We start from the raw sequence: 14,560 nt of genomic DNA, 5'->3' as shown, positions 1-14,560 counted from the left end.
AAAGCATGTAGTCACTGAGTGAGCTGACTCCAGCATAGATCTTTACAGTATAATACAGTTTGAAAGTTGAGAATTGCTGCTGAGGTATAATTTGGCTGCATTTTAAAATAGACCATTCTCTCTCTTTCATAGAGTCAATGTGATTTCTACATTTGCAGAAGTAAAATTAAAATGAAGACTTATAAGAAAGCAAGTTTAGGAATTGTTTATTAGTGAGTTGATGAGGCTCCTGCAGATGGATGATTTGGAACAGCATTAGAAATCCCAATAAAGACAGAGTGCATATTAATCCAGTCCAGGGTTTCCCTTTGACCACCTGATTGGCATGAAAGTTAAAGAGGTGTGACCAAATGTGTTCAGCCTGTGCATGCTAGGGCTGAGAGCTGGATGTTTATTCAAAGCGAGATGCTGTGAGCTGTGTGTTATAATCAGTGTTTTGGGAGCGTGGAGTCTGAATCAAAAACTGGATCCCCTGCAGCGCAGAATGATCTAAATTGTTATTGGGACGCCTCATTGTTTGAGATGCAGTAGACAGAAGGTCCTCTTGGAGGGAATCCCATCTGTACTTCTCAGATGCTGCACACACCCAGTGGCGTTGCCCCATTCATACCTCTGGAGTGCTAAATACCGATGCCTCTGTGCCCTGTTCGAACAACTGAGTAAAATTAAATCATACCTTTCACCACAGCCATGCTGCCATAGTTGCTGTCAAGATAAAACTGAGAGAATCTCGAAACTAATGTAACTCTTACAGATCAGAGAAACAGCCACAAAAATATCAGTTTTGCAACTGAAGTCAGGAGAGTGCAACGGAGATAAATAGTCAGTGGCTTGTGTTTCACCTACACAAGGAAAAAAAGGAAAGAAACTTCTTTGACACCTGTTGATGGTACAGCATCATCCCTTTAATATTCAGGTAAGAAACTTTCTTATCACAGTGGAATGTGTTTCACATTGAGACTGTAATAACTTATTTGCTACTATTGACAATTATAAGCAAAATGCCACTCAGGCTAAGAGTCAGTCCTCCTCATCTTGATTCTCAAAGTAGCACTGCAGCAGGATAAATTACATTCCAAAATGTCTTAGTTCCAATATACTTTGGGCGTTTGAGAACTGACATAGGAATTAAAGGCGAGAATTTAATTTTAATGCAAAGGAACACATTCCCATTTTTGCAGGAAAGGAGCCCTCCTGAGCTCTAATGTAACAAGTCGCATACTGCAGAACACTGCCCATTGATAATCAAAGAGAGTGAGCAAGGAAAATCCTGCATTATGTTAGTAAAGGAACATGAAATAGCTAAGGTTATGTGCTGTGTCTCATGGTTTTTAAACTATTGCTATTAAAGAGTTTTTCCCTTGAAGTAATCTTAAGGAGAGTCTTTTCTCTCCCCTTGAATCTTTTGAGAAACTTTTACTCCTACACAACATGCATGAGCTACCACAATATTGATCCTCTGTCTCTGCAGATGTTGAATTGAAATCTGTTTCTGGAAGGTATACAAAAGGCACAAGGAAACATTTTTCTCTCTCCACTGCTCCCCACACCCCTCAATTGCAGGTTAAACTTAGTTTAGCACCTATCCATTGTGATGTGTGAGACTGGGAACTCAACAATGTAAAGGATTGTTGATCCAAAACTATATTCTCCATAGATAGGAAGTCATCAAATGGGTAAATTCTTTTTGCTTATGGATTATTAAAAACATTTCATATTCTGTCTGATTTACAAGAGTAGAATCTAACATAACCCACCAATCGATGACCGAAGGAGATTGCGTGCAGTGCTGCTTTTGTATCCTGTCTGATTTCAGTCTCAGTTTAAGTCAAAAGAAAGTAATATTGTTTGGAGTGTCAAACCATCATTCCAATCAATTCAGTGTGCTTCCTGTTCAATGAGCAAGGTCAAAGTAACATGCACAGTCTTACAGGAGTCTCTTACAGAATCGCTAGTTTAAGCTAAATTTTTTTATAATGTACCGGTTCACTTCAGCCAAAATGACAATGTCAATTGAAGCAGCCCCTACTTTAATTTTTCTTTTCCATTTTCTCTTACATTTTTCTGCATTTTATTATTTTTTCAGATAAGCTATTTGTATCTCAATAAGCATCACCTAAATTGTGCATTAATTCTAAAGGAAAAGTTGATATATCTATGACTTAGTCAATTCAATTCAAGCCCCAACACTTTTTCCACAAAACTTCCGAGTTCCTTTCTTGTAACTAGCTCTGCTATTTTCAATCAGCATTCATAGATGTGCTAATTTGTTTTCCACCTATAATTGAAATAGGAGCTCTACAATGTCATAACATCTCTGCATAATTGTGAAAATGTGCACTAAATTCCAAATAGTCCTTTATCATTAAATGGGCAATTTATCAACTAACTGGTTGATTATGTGAGAAAACAGAATATTTCTAATAAATTAAATCAAACAGCCTCCATTTAAATAATTGTATGGTCCATGGACTGGCGTTCTTTATGTCAAAGGCAGAAGAAGACAATGTGTACATCATTTTTTAACATAGAATTGGGAGACAATGTTTTGAGTACATGTCCTCTGACCAGACAGATAGACACACAAGAATGTCACAGCCACATGTTAAACAAAATAAAAAGAGAATTGATGGGATAATTTGTCCTGCTCCTGATTGTAAACTGCTTTGATTCTCTGTGTGATTTGTTCTTGGGACCCTTTTTCCTTGTAACCACTCGCTTCTCCATGCAGAAGTAAAGTGTAAAACGAAATTGAAATAACACGCCTATTTTAACAAGTGCAAGCACCATCAAGATTGCTTTGAAAAAGAGTTACTTAAATGTAATTCATCCAGAACCCTTTAAACACTATATTTGAAAATCATGTTATTTAACGCCTTACTTTGATGATCAGATTTGGGGAGACCAACAATTTGGGGTATATTTCTATGTTTATTATCAGAATGGATAATGTAATTTGATGGAGTGGATTTTCTCCCATTGAAAATTAGGATTGTTTTCTAAAGGGTAGTGAATTTTCTGTCCAATTGATGAAAATTAAAGTCTATTCTGAGAACAGGTGCATTAAAAGTTAATTTGCACTGAAAGATTAAAACCATTTCTACTGATGTTCATGGTGTTAGTGCACATTATTACGTGGGGATTAAAACATAACAGCGACTTTTCCATTACTGATTAGTCTGCAGTCACTTTTCCATTGATTTACAGCATGTATTTCAAGCAGAACGTGTCCAAGGATTGTGCATACAACAAACAGCCCAATAGATTTGATGCACTTCATCCTTCACTTAATACCTGCGTTAACCATTTCATTCTGAGTATTGGTAGCACTTCATAACTAATTATGTCTTTATATTACAGTGTATACAATTCCCCAGTTTTAAATAAACTCTGAAAGTTGATACAAGGACTGCTACTATTGTACGTCTCTGTTATGAACTTTAACCAATAAAAGCCAAGTTAAAATGTTATCAGAAGGAAAATCTCACGCAATTTGTTAATGCACTCTCTAAATACTGCATCAGTTTAAACCTTTTTCCTGTTTATATCATTAATTTTCATAGGTTGTTTCAAATAAATAATACAGCATTGAAATAACAACATATGATTATATTCCTAATTTATATAATAGCAAAATTTACCTTTCAAGTCATAAAATTTGTGAGGTTCAATCTTTGCTTTCCATACCATTTAAGTTTGTCTTTTCCCACTGAATAAATGCCAGCAGTACTTGGCACGGCTACTAGGTGGAGCACTATGTAGCAGCTGAGCAGTCCATCTCTGTGAAGGAAAGTGGGTTGATTGGGGAAGGATGAGTTAGAGGTAAAGCTTAACAAAAACAGTCTCTCAATATGCCCTCCCCCTGCCCTCCCTGAAACACACCTCCCCTTAGTTGATCAGATAGCAGTATTAATGGTGACTGCAACTAAGATTGTATCCATCTTAACAGAAGGTTGGAGAGTCGTGATTGGAGGCACAGCGGTAAGACACATAAATATGTTTGTATTTAATCCAAGGTGGGAAAGTAAGGATGAAAACAACTGACTCTAATCTGAACTGGGCAATGGCTTGCACTGTATTAATCTACAAAAGAAAGCCTCTGTGTCATATCTTCAGTGCTATTTCACTTTCATTCAAATAACTATTAAGCCGTATTTATCTGGAAGTCCCTTATATGTAAGGAAAAAATTAAAGTTTGTAGAATAACTTTTTTTTGCAATAAATAGCATGAATACTGCATGATAACCTTATTTTCTGCTTCCGTCTCGTGAATCCAGTGTCATCTAAACTTCATCAATTTGCAGCATGCTTCTCAATATCTTTCACATGTTCCTATTTGCTGTTTTTTTAAAATTCTGATTTCATAATGAGGACAACCTGATTTGGAGTCATTTGACACTGTGAAACTGAGTCTAAGTACAGAATGTATTCCAGACTTTATGCTTAGTTTTAAAATGATTGGGGGTTGGGTAGGGATGTGCGAGGTGGTAGTAGTGGGTGGGAAAGAGCATTGCAAACAAATGCACAAATGGACAGATAAATCAAAGGCTTCATAATTTCTGATGGTCATTTTTGACTTATTTTTCCAGCTAGTTTCTTTCCCTGGTGGTTTAATCTACAGTATTCGGTCTGTGATAATTTGGTTTCATTTAGTTTAATTTAGTAATGGTGGCAATGTTTCTTCTTTTAAGGCTAGTTACTTAATGCTTTATTAATGAACACCACAACTTTAGCTTTAGTTCAAGGAGGACTAGATACTCGGTACTTTTAGATGCAAGTGCAGTTGATTACAAAAGTCTTAGATAAAACCTGACTGAAGCTCCTTCCTGAGCACGATTTCGAGGCATCACCAGCCAGTCTGGAAATACTGAAAATCCCAAATTCTGATCTAACAAATTCTTGCATGCAATTAATTGTATTAAAATAGTTATATTTCACACATTTATTTTACTAAGAAGTGGTAAGCATATCTGGAAACGTCCTGTTGATGTTCAAAATGTTAGTTTTATTTCTTATTAATTCTGGCTACTTAGTCAAACTATGAACAGAATGTTTCAAACCCATTTCCACTATATTTCTTTACTGGCAATTTTTAAAAGCTTGAACCCTAAAAAATAGTTCAAATATTCCAATTGTCATTTCTGACATCCACGTTCACACAATGCAATCTAATTATTTCCATATTTGTTCTTGCAGCTTATGCAGTGTCTACCAGAGAACACATTTATGTAGCATATATCTGAATGGATTTTGACAGAACATTTCCCATCAAGTTGCGATCTCCATGGAGTTATACCTGAAAACATGCTTTCTCTTGTTGCACTTGTATGTGTATGTGGACAGAGCTTTGTGTGTTCAGACTTCCTTCAGTGAGTTGCTCTAGGAGACCCTATCAAAGATCATAAATATCATTTTGGAATTGCCTTCATCTGCTTCAGCCTTCATCTAGAACAGAGACAGAGCTGCGCAGTTATTACTATGCAGTTTGGATTCTTTTTGGCGGTGATCATTTTAAACTCCATGGATTACACCGGCAGCCATGTCTTGAAGGGAAGAAGGCAAAGACGAAGTGAGTATCAGAGGTTTCTATTTGCAGAAGTCCCTATTTTTGTTCAAATGAACTGTTCAAAAAAACTGGTAAACAACAGGATTATTTCTTTATATTATTTGCAAAAGCAACCAAAAAGCATTTTATACCAAACCTGCAGTTTTTTTTAAATTGAAGCCAAGTTCCTTAAGAGATGAATGAATCTAAGAAAAATGATAGAACTGGATTCCAAATTACTGTTTTATCATCTTTTGCAGGTGGTTTCAATAGAACCCAGATTAATTAAATGGAGTGATAATCTCCTCACTGTCTGCTTTAAATGAAAGCTTAAATCTTTTAAGGAGCGAAGACAGGTTGATAAATTTGTAGAGAAAAACATTGCATGGGAATCTAGGCTTTATAGTAGCGTGTAGCATGTAAAAGCCAAGAGGGAATGTGAGACCTATACAGATGATTATTCAGCCACTGCTAGAATAGTGTATCCTGTTTTTGGAACCATTCCTTAAAGACGGTAAAGACTGCAGAGAAGGTGCAGAAAGGATTTACTAAGATAATACCAATAATTTCACTATGAGGAGAGAATAGGAAAACTGGAGATCCTTTTGTAAGAATGGATAAAGGGTAAAAGGACATCTAGTCCATGATTCAAAGTCCAATGACATTATGAAAAGGAAGTAGGGAAAAACAGAGTTCTATGCGTCAGTGATTCAGTATTTAAAGGCCACACATTTAAGATAAAACACAGAAAGAATAAAAGAAGAGATCTCAGGGTTTTTGTAAATAAACGCTGAGTGGTCTTAAGATGTAAAATATAATCCAGAAACATTCTTGCAAGCTCAGTCTGGAACAGCAGGTGGTGAGATACATATTTTAAAAATGTTAAAGAAGAGTATGGGAAAGGAAAAACTGTTAGCAAATGAACAGTTATGTCAAAAATCTGACCCGGGTGAATTGGTAAATGATCTGCAGTTCTTTGATTCTTCTGTCGATAGCTGCTTTTTTGACTGCTGGATGACCATCTTCTACCTCTGCTGTTCTTTAAGAATACAGTATGGTCAGCGGTATTACAGAAATATTGAGTAAACTCATTTATGTTTTCCCTAACTACTTTAATCGACTTACTGGCTAATCAATCTAAAAATAATGGAGACAGGAATCTGGCAAGAAGATTTTAAGTTCTCGGTCTGAAACATTGCTGTCAATCATTTCTACTTTCGTATAGAGATAGTTTTCAACTATCTTTATTTAGATTCCAATTTTGTTATGAATTCTGACACTAAATTTTCCTCATTTTTCCTCATTTAGAAATTATTGAAGAATGGTGAATATAGAAAAAGGCAATGCCATACATTATATTTAGGTTGAGGTAATGGTCAATTAAGTGCGACACGTATATTTGGACATATAGGGAGGAAAGAGAAAGTGAATTAAAGAATGGTAACAGCACAGAGGGAGGCCATTGGGCCTGATATATCCTTGCCAGCTCACTGCAAGTGTAACCTAACTCTCTAGCCCTTTCCTTGCAGCCTTGTAAACGTATTCACTTCAGGTTTTTATTTAATTCCCTTTTAAAATCATGATAGAATCTGCCTGCATAAAATTAACAGCCAGTACATTCAGGAAATTAAGCACTCTCTTTATGAGAAAGTTTTTTCTTCATATCACCATTGTTTCTTTTACCAATCGCCTCAAACTGTTTGCTGGATTTTTGACTTTGCTACCAATGGAAACATTTTCCCTCGTTACGCTTTAGATTCTGTCTGAGTTTTTTTTTAACACCTCTATCAAATCCCCTCCCAAACTTATCATTCCTAAACAGAACCACCTCAATGTCTCCCATCTGTCTCAGTAACTAAAAGGTGGCTAAGTGGTGAGCACTGCTGCCTCTCAGAACCGAGGACGTGGGTTCAATTCCAGCCTGAGATATTGCCTGTGTGGAGTTTGTATGTTCTGCATGGGCTTGCTCTGGTTTTTCTCCCACATTCCAAAAATGTGCAGGTTAGGTCAATTGGCCATGCTAAATTGCCCTTAGTGTCCAGGGATGTGCAGGTTAGGTGGGTTAGCCATGGGAAATGCGTGATTACAGGGATAGGGTTAAGGGCTGGGTCTGGATGAAATGCTGTTCGGAGGGTCAGTGTGAACTTGATGTGCTGAATGGCCTGCTTCTACATTGTAGGGATTCTATGAAGTCCCTCAAACGTTCTTGTATGTTATTCATGCACCCTGTGTTCTATCAAACTGTCCAATACATAATATTTCCCCCGAGTTGAAAAGTGTTTCATCACTCAGCACTGATGAGAGAAAAGTTATTAAAAGCAATTCACTTCATCATGATTTTCTTTGAAAATAAGAGAATTAAAGCTCAGTGATGTCGAAGGCTTGCATCATTTTAAGTAATGCCCAATGCAGAACTATTAAGACAGTAGCCTCGTAGATGTGTCAAATGTTGTCTATTAGATGGGACTTTATGGATTAAAGAAAAACAAAGCAAATTTACTGCCAGCCATTTTCTCATTTCTCCAGATCAACTTTTTGGATGCTCAATTTTATGTTATCTTGCCTTTGTTTCTCTTTTTGGTTTATTTGAATATGATTTGAATACTAACCAACAAATGGCTAGTGAAGCATAGTTAAACACAATGTTTAAGAAGGGGTTAAGTAAAAATGTAAAGAAAAAATATTTTAAAAGTACGAATGTAGTCTGGATAGTTGTAATTTGTGTTGTTTGTGTACCTTGCTTTTGAGAAATTTCACCTTCAAGGATCCCAATTGCTCTGTGTATATAATATTGTGACTCTGCTTGGCAGTCAATCTGCCTTGAGTGCGCTAGCTGCTCTAAAGAAATCAGCTGGTTTACTGTAATGTCTGCTTCATAAGTTGTAATTTTTTGTGTAGTTTTAGGTAGAATAACATACCAAGTCAATAATTGTGTGAAGCGAGTTTTATAACTGGGCTATTATCATTAACCTGACAAAGTAACCAGTGATGGTGCCCCCCACAAAATATCTTGCTGAATAGGTTTATTTTGTGTAAATTGTCAACGAACAAGATCATCTCCAGGTGAAGCTTATGGTTGAGAGTCTTCAGTTTAGCTGAAGTGCATGAGTCAACCCTTATTGTCTTTGTGCATTACTACATTGATGAGTGTTGGAAATATAACTTTCTGACAATCAGACAAATCCCAGTTGAGAGGCTAGTTTAACTCATCTGAGAAAAATAACTAATCAGGTCGTGCACCAGATCAATAGCAAGTAAAGGGAAGTCAAAGGCATATTGTCAATTTGACCATAAAATTTCTTAGTTTCAAGTGGAACGCAAGAAAATTCAAAAGCTTTATGCAGCATTCAGAACTTTGATTTATATATTTAGATAGATCCAATGCAGAAAGAAACCTATCAAGATGTGCTTAACAATTAGGAATCAATGTCCACCCAGGCATTGCAGACCAGATTAACAGCCAAACAGTGACTAAATTCTGAAAAGGTATGAACCACATCAGAAAACCAATTCAGAGCCAAATCAAACATCCATATTCATCAAATAGAATTCATGCCATGTAGACAAGAACCTACAGAATCAATAAAAATAAGACTTTGTGAGCAGGTGCGAAGGGAAGTGCTCATTATGTGATTTTTTAGATGGGTAGCTAGCAAACAGAATTATTGAGTTGGTCATCACATCCGCCCCATGGAAGCTTTCCAGAAAGTGTTTTGCTAGACAAAACAATGACTTATGGTGATGGAGAACTACTGAAGGATTGACGTAAGTACAAAGCAGGTTGACAAAGATTACAGATCCTCAGTTCAAATTTGGTGGTTGACACAATCACAAGAACACAAGGTGTGTGGAAGGTGTGGCCATCCTTGTGGCCAAGGAAATGCCTAGCTGTCAATCAATTTTTCAAGGCATCTGGCAAAAAAGGCAACTGGCAGAGGCAGTGTACTGGGGCTAATGTAGCTACAAACAGCAGCGCGCTGACAAAAGCAAACTGCACCCAAGGAGAAATTCAAGCTAAAATAAAGACCATGTGCTATCCTGCCATAGGTGCCTCCATAAAGTGATTGACAAACCATAATCTGACAATGTACATGAAAATACAAAGAGTGGTGAACACATGTTTCAAATTGTCAAGCTTATGGAAAACATCAATAATATCACCTCATCTGAAGTGTTCACAGAAATTCAAATTATCTGCTGAGAGATTACTGGTGAATATTCATTACTGGCTAAGGTTGTCACAAGGCAAGAACTAACACAGTACACTGCAATATAGTCTAAATAGGCATGCATTTACTGACAGAGAAAACCTTGACTAAACCTCCAAATGTAAATTTTTTATTGTACAACAGTTCACTAATTCTGTGTTGGATCAATACTGCTGTACATTACAGGCACTCCGTTTCAAAAACATTTTTGCATTAGTCACAATTCACAGATTCAGTCAAACATCAGAGACAGAACAGCAATTGCTGCAGACTATTCAAGAAACACTTGCAGAGCTGAACTGAAGAAAGGACAGAAGACTTCACTTCTTGTTGAGTTAACTGAGTGAAAATCTCAGCTCTCTGCTATGGAGTGGCTGAACAACTAACTCAGGATAAATCAAAACTGGAGACATCCATATCTTAGATAAAGAAGCCTTTGGGGATATATCTGCTCAAATTATAAAGAGCTAAAAGGAAAGAAAGGAAGAAGTTGAATTGCAAGCTTTGTGAGATCAATCCAACAAAAAATATTGTTGACTTACAAGGTGGCTCAGTGGTTAGCACTGCTGCCTCACAGCACCAGGGTTCCAGGTTCGATTCCAGCCTCAGGCGACTGACCGTGTGGAGTTTGCACATTTTCCCCGTGTCTGCGTGGGTTTCCTCTGGGTGCTCTGGTTTCCTCCCACAATCCAAAGACGTGCAGGTTGGTGAATTGGCTATGCTAAATTGTCTGTAGTGTTAGGTGCATTAGTCAGAGGGAAATGGGTCTCGGTGGGTTGCTCTTCAGAGGGTCGGGTTGGGCTGAAGGACCTGTTTCTACACTGTAGGGAATCTAATATAATCTAAATAACTGGAGCAAATCACACATAAAATAGATTAGGCTCACCAGGAGCAGCTACAGAAACATTACCTTGAGCTCAAAGCAATACTGGAGAAAAAAAAAGACCTACAAAAGGAGCAGAAGATTCACTTCAAACACAACAAGAAGATACAAACAACTGATGTGATATTCCTTTCAAAACTAAATGCCAGTAATGATGCTGATCTGAAAAGCTCAAGTTGGACAAAGGTAAAACCAAATAATCACTGAATCAGCAAGTGGAAGAGGTCCAGGCTTCAGAAAGAACTGAAGAGGCTGGGCAATTATTATAGTAGGTTATGAAGGAGAAAATATATTGTACCTACAGAAGGTTAAAACTTTGATAAAATTAGAAGAATCTAGCATGTAAAACCAGGAGCTTCAAAAGAGCTGCATATTTTCCAGAAACAAATCAGTAAATGCCAAGTCATTTTGAATCACTCAAAGCACCTTGAGGAATGTGAATCTGGAAGAAAGCTTGGCTAAAAGTGGATCGGGATGAGCAAATCGTGGAATAGTATTTGCAGTACATAAAAGGCAAATTTGATAAAAACATAGGAGTGTCAGATAATATCACTGATGGCTGTGGGCAATCAATGGCATCCCCAGATAAAGTCACCATCACAAGATCTGGATAAATCAACAAATTGTCTTTATATTCTAGAGACTCAATGGTTTGCTTGTTATTGTAAATAGTTAAACTTTTTTTTTGGAAATGAGGGCAATGTTGTATGTGTACCTTTAAGGACTCTATGTACTGTGTGCATACAATGTTGTGATTACATCTGGCAATTCACCTGCTGTGGATCTGCAAGATGCATACATAGGAATCAGTTGGTTTGGTGTAATGTCAGCTTCATAACTTGCACTCTGTTTCAATGTTTTATTTAAATTAATCCGTGGGGTTAGCCAACTCCTGATTAACATTATCATTAACATGACAGTTTGGACCTTTTAATGGCTGTATTGGTATTGAAATGAATTCACAAAATATGAATTGATTGTCAAGAGATGCTTGAAAGTAAGTGAAAATCAAACCATATCTATGGTGTATCAGCCACGCTGGTTTGTCAGTGTGTAAACTTTTAGTTAGTCTGTTCCTCTTTAGTTCAACCCCTTCAGTCCCTCAGTCTGCCTACCACTTAATTTGTTTCCATTTGTAGTGATTACAAGGAAGTGAAGAACTGTTGACCAGTATTTTGAATACCAGGCTATGATTACAGGCTGTCCATTTGCAGTGATGTCATTTGGATACATTGTGGTTTTCTGAAAGCATGGTGCTCAAGGAGAGACCTGAGACCTTTAAATATTATCATTGCAACTAGCTGCTGAACCCCTTCTGGTTACTGGCAGAAAGGGATATTTAGTTGCCATTCCTCTGCCCTTCCCTTTCTGACAAGCAGAATATGTGAGGTGTCTGCTGCCTCTAATGCCACATGGTTTGCTTGCTTCATGCTGCTGTACTGCCATTGGTCCCAGGCAGAATATGCTCCTGCCGTTGAAGACATGTTATCCATGTAAAAGTGTCTATGATTTCACTCTCCTGGTGTGACTGATCTATGCTTTTCAAATGTGTCTCCACCGATAGCAACATTCTTCAGATGCCACTGATAAGCACCACCTTATGACACCGAACTGGTAAAAGGAAGAAAGCTGGAGATAAACATAGAAGGGAAACATAAGAAGGAAAAAGGCTGTCTTGAATTCAGCAAGTTAAGATTGTTAGGGTCTGGGTTACTGCATGGGAAACTCTTGAGAGAGAAAAAAAGGGGTCCTGTACAAAGCTGCACTTAATATCTTTACTTGTTACAGGATGAATGCATTAAATCTGCCAGTTTCACTCTTGCAACACATTAGTCTAATGGTTGTTCTGTCAAGCTAGCACAATGTACAAAAAATATGTAAGTGTTTTTCCACATTATTTGAGTCAATGCAGCTGCATTGCGCAACCAACCTAGCCGATTATTTTTAACTATGCTTTGCAACATTCTGGTTACACTAATGCAAATTTTAAAATTGATGCTGTTGAAGTGGGTTTTACTCAATTCTCGAAAAGTTGTGTATTAACACCATTTTATCTGTTATTCAAAAATTCACTATCAATCAGTCAACATAATTTTGGCAATGTTTTCTTGATGGGATAGTTTGTGTTAGATTACAGTACTGGTTGTAGTGGGGTACAGTTTAATGCTCCACAATTCTAAATTATACCAGTATTAGGAATGTGCTAGTGTACAAACAAAAGCATAGACATTTTTTATGGTACAGTGGTAGTGTCATTAACTCTGGGCCAGAAGAAGGGGATTCAAGTCCAATTTGCTTCAGAGGTGTGTCATAACACGTTTCAACAGTTTAGTTAAAAATATCTGCAGCAGACAGTGTAACTACTGCAGCCATACACTACTAGGATGACAAATATTGTTAATATTTCTGGGAAGGTATGTGGTATTATACTTTGTAAAGAATGGTAATGATTTAATGTGTTTCAAGGCAAAATTGTTTTTTGCCTGAATTTTCCATGCAGATAGTGATCCTTTAAGACCAGTGTCGTCTGAATTCCATAATTAATTCTATGATTGATATAATTCTATGTTTTTCCAGAGCATTTTATGATTGCTGGCCCTCAGTAAAGCTTTTAAAACAATAAAGTTACCGTGATGTGTTTTACTGAAACTGCAGCATCAAATAAATTATTCTTCTGGCTTCTACAGTACAGTACCTGTAAGTTATCAGCAAAACATTCCTTCTCAGTGCTGCTTGAGAGTGAGTTTTAGTTCACAGAGTAGTATTTGATGTTTTCTTTTACTGAATACAATTCATTGAAGGTAAGCTTTTGAATTTGTACAAATTGGGCATGGAAATTAGTTACGGCTCACTTTTGAGTACATATGTGAATAGACAACAAGTCTACTGCATCGGTAACCAGAGGGCATAAGGCCAGCCCTGAAAACTATTCTCAGGCTTCATTTTCTTTATGACGATGAACAGGCCGAGTCTTTTTTTTAATAATAGGCTTTGAAATGCTGAAAGGTTTTGTTAGAATAGGGTTTTTAAATCAGGGATTGAGAACCGGACCTTGGGGATCAGTTCTGGGTACTGCCCTTACCTGCACTGGGACTTTCAAAGCTGGAGCCAATTCAGGGCCCAGTATAAATCAGGGATGTTTGGACAGGCTTCCCGAATCAGAAGAGCCGATCAGATGCCCTCCAGTAATTCACCGATTGGCATACACAGAGATCAGGTTAGGAGTCATTAGCCAATCTGAAATAGAAAGAGAGAGGGGAAGGACAGGAGCATTTACTTTATTCTTTTTAATGCCACCCCTCTCCTGAAGAGGCAATCCCTCCAGCCAATGGCTAGTACCCACGTCTGTGACCTGGCAGCCGTTATGGTCATGTCAGGGTTCTTCATTAGACCCATTTTTTCCCCCACACCCTTCCCACAAATGCCCTCTTATTTCCCACACTGGGTCCACATCTTGGAGCATGGCCCAGGATGAAGTGGGCACCTATACATCTCAGTTGACATGCAAAGGGAGCCTTAATAAATTCCTTTGCTTCAGTTATTGGTGTGAGTCAGCATCCATTGGGTAGGCAGCAGGATAGACTCCAAGTCACCCTGAATGAAAATGCCTCAGGATCGGGTTGGTGGCGATGACCCAATACGGATTCTGGCAGTGCCAAGTTTTGCACTCTCCGAGTTTGATCGGGGCCCCATATTAATTTTAAAAACCTTGACAGAGGCTATGTTTCCACCTGTGGGCAAAAGTGAAGCGAGTGACTATCTGGGTCACATTAGAATCTATATCTCGGTTATTAGAACACACAATGTAATACAGTGAAACTGTCATCTCTTCAAAGGGTAGGATGGTTATTAAATTTTGTGAAAATCAATTCAGACATATTATAACACATCTGTGGAGCAAGTGGGTCTGAAGCTGGTTTAGAT

The 14,560-nt window shown here is 37.6% G+C and overlaps 1 protein-coding gene across 2 annotated transcripts in view; it reads left to right on the top strand.

The window, feature by feature from the left end:
- The first annotated feature begins 395 nt into the window (after positions 1-395).
- The window catches only part of rspo1 (R-spondin 1), a 200,274-nt gene continuing 186,109 nt past the window's right edge, over positions 396-14,560 (top strand). The window contains exons 1-2 of one of the 2 annotated variants that reach the window (XM_043717871.2): positions 396-916; positions 5,197-5,569. In XM_043717871.2, coding sequence (XP_043573806.1) covers positions 5,479-5,569 — 91 coding nt within the window. In that variant the 5' untranslated portion in view covers positions 396-916; positions 5,197-5,478. Of the gene's footprint in view, positions 917-3,852; positions 3,982-5,196; positions 5,570-14,560 lie in introns of those variants that run through there. The other variant, XM_043717872.2, reaches the window with a different exon arrangement.

The sequence above is a fragment of the Chiloscyllium plagiosum genome, unplaced genomic scaffold, assembly GCF_037043375.1.
Source record: "Chiloscyllium plagiosum isolate Xiang-an unplaced genomic scaffold, Cpla_swu_hap1 HiC_scaffold_30, whole genome shotgun sequence".
NCBI classification, from domain to species: domain Eukaryota; kingdom Metazoa; phylum Chordata; class Chondrichthyes; order Orectolobiformes; family Hemiscylliidae; genus Chiloscyllium; species Chiloscyllium plagiosum.
The sequence above is the reverse complement of the archived record's forward strand: the minus strand, read 5'-3'. Positions and strand labels throughout refer to the sequence as shown.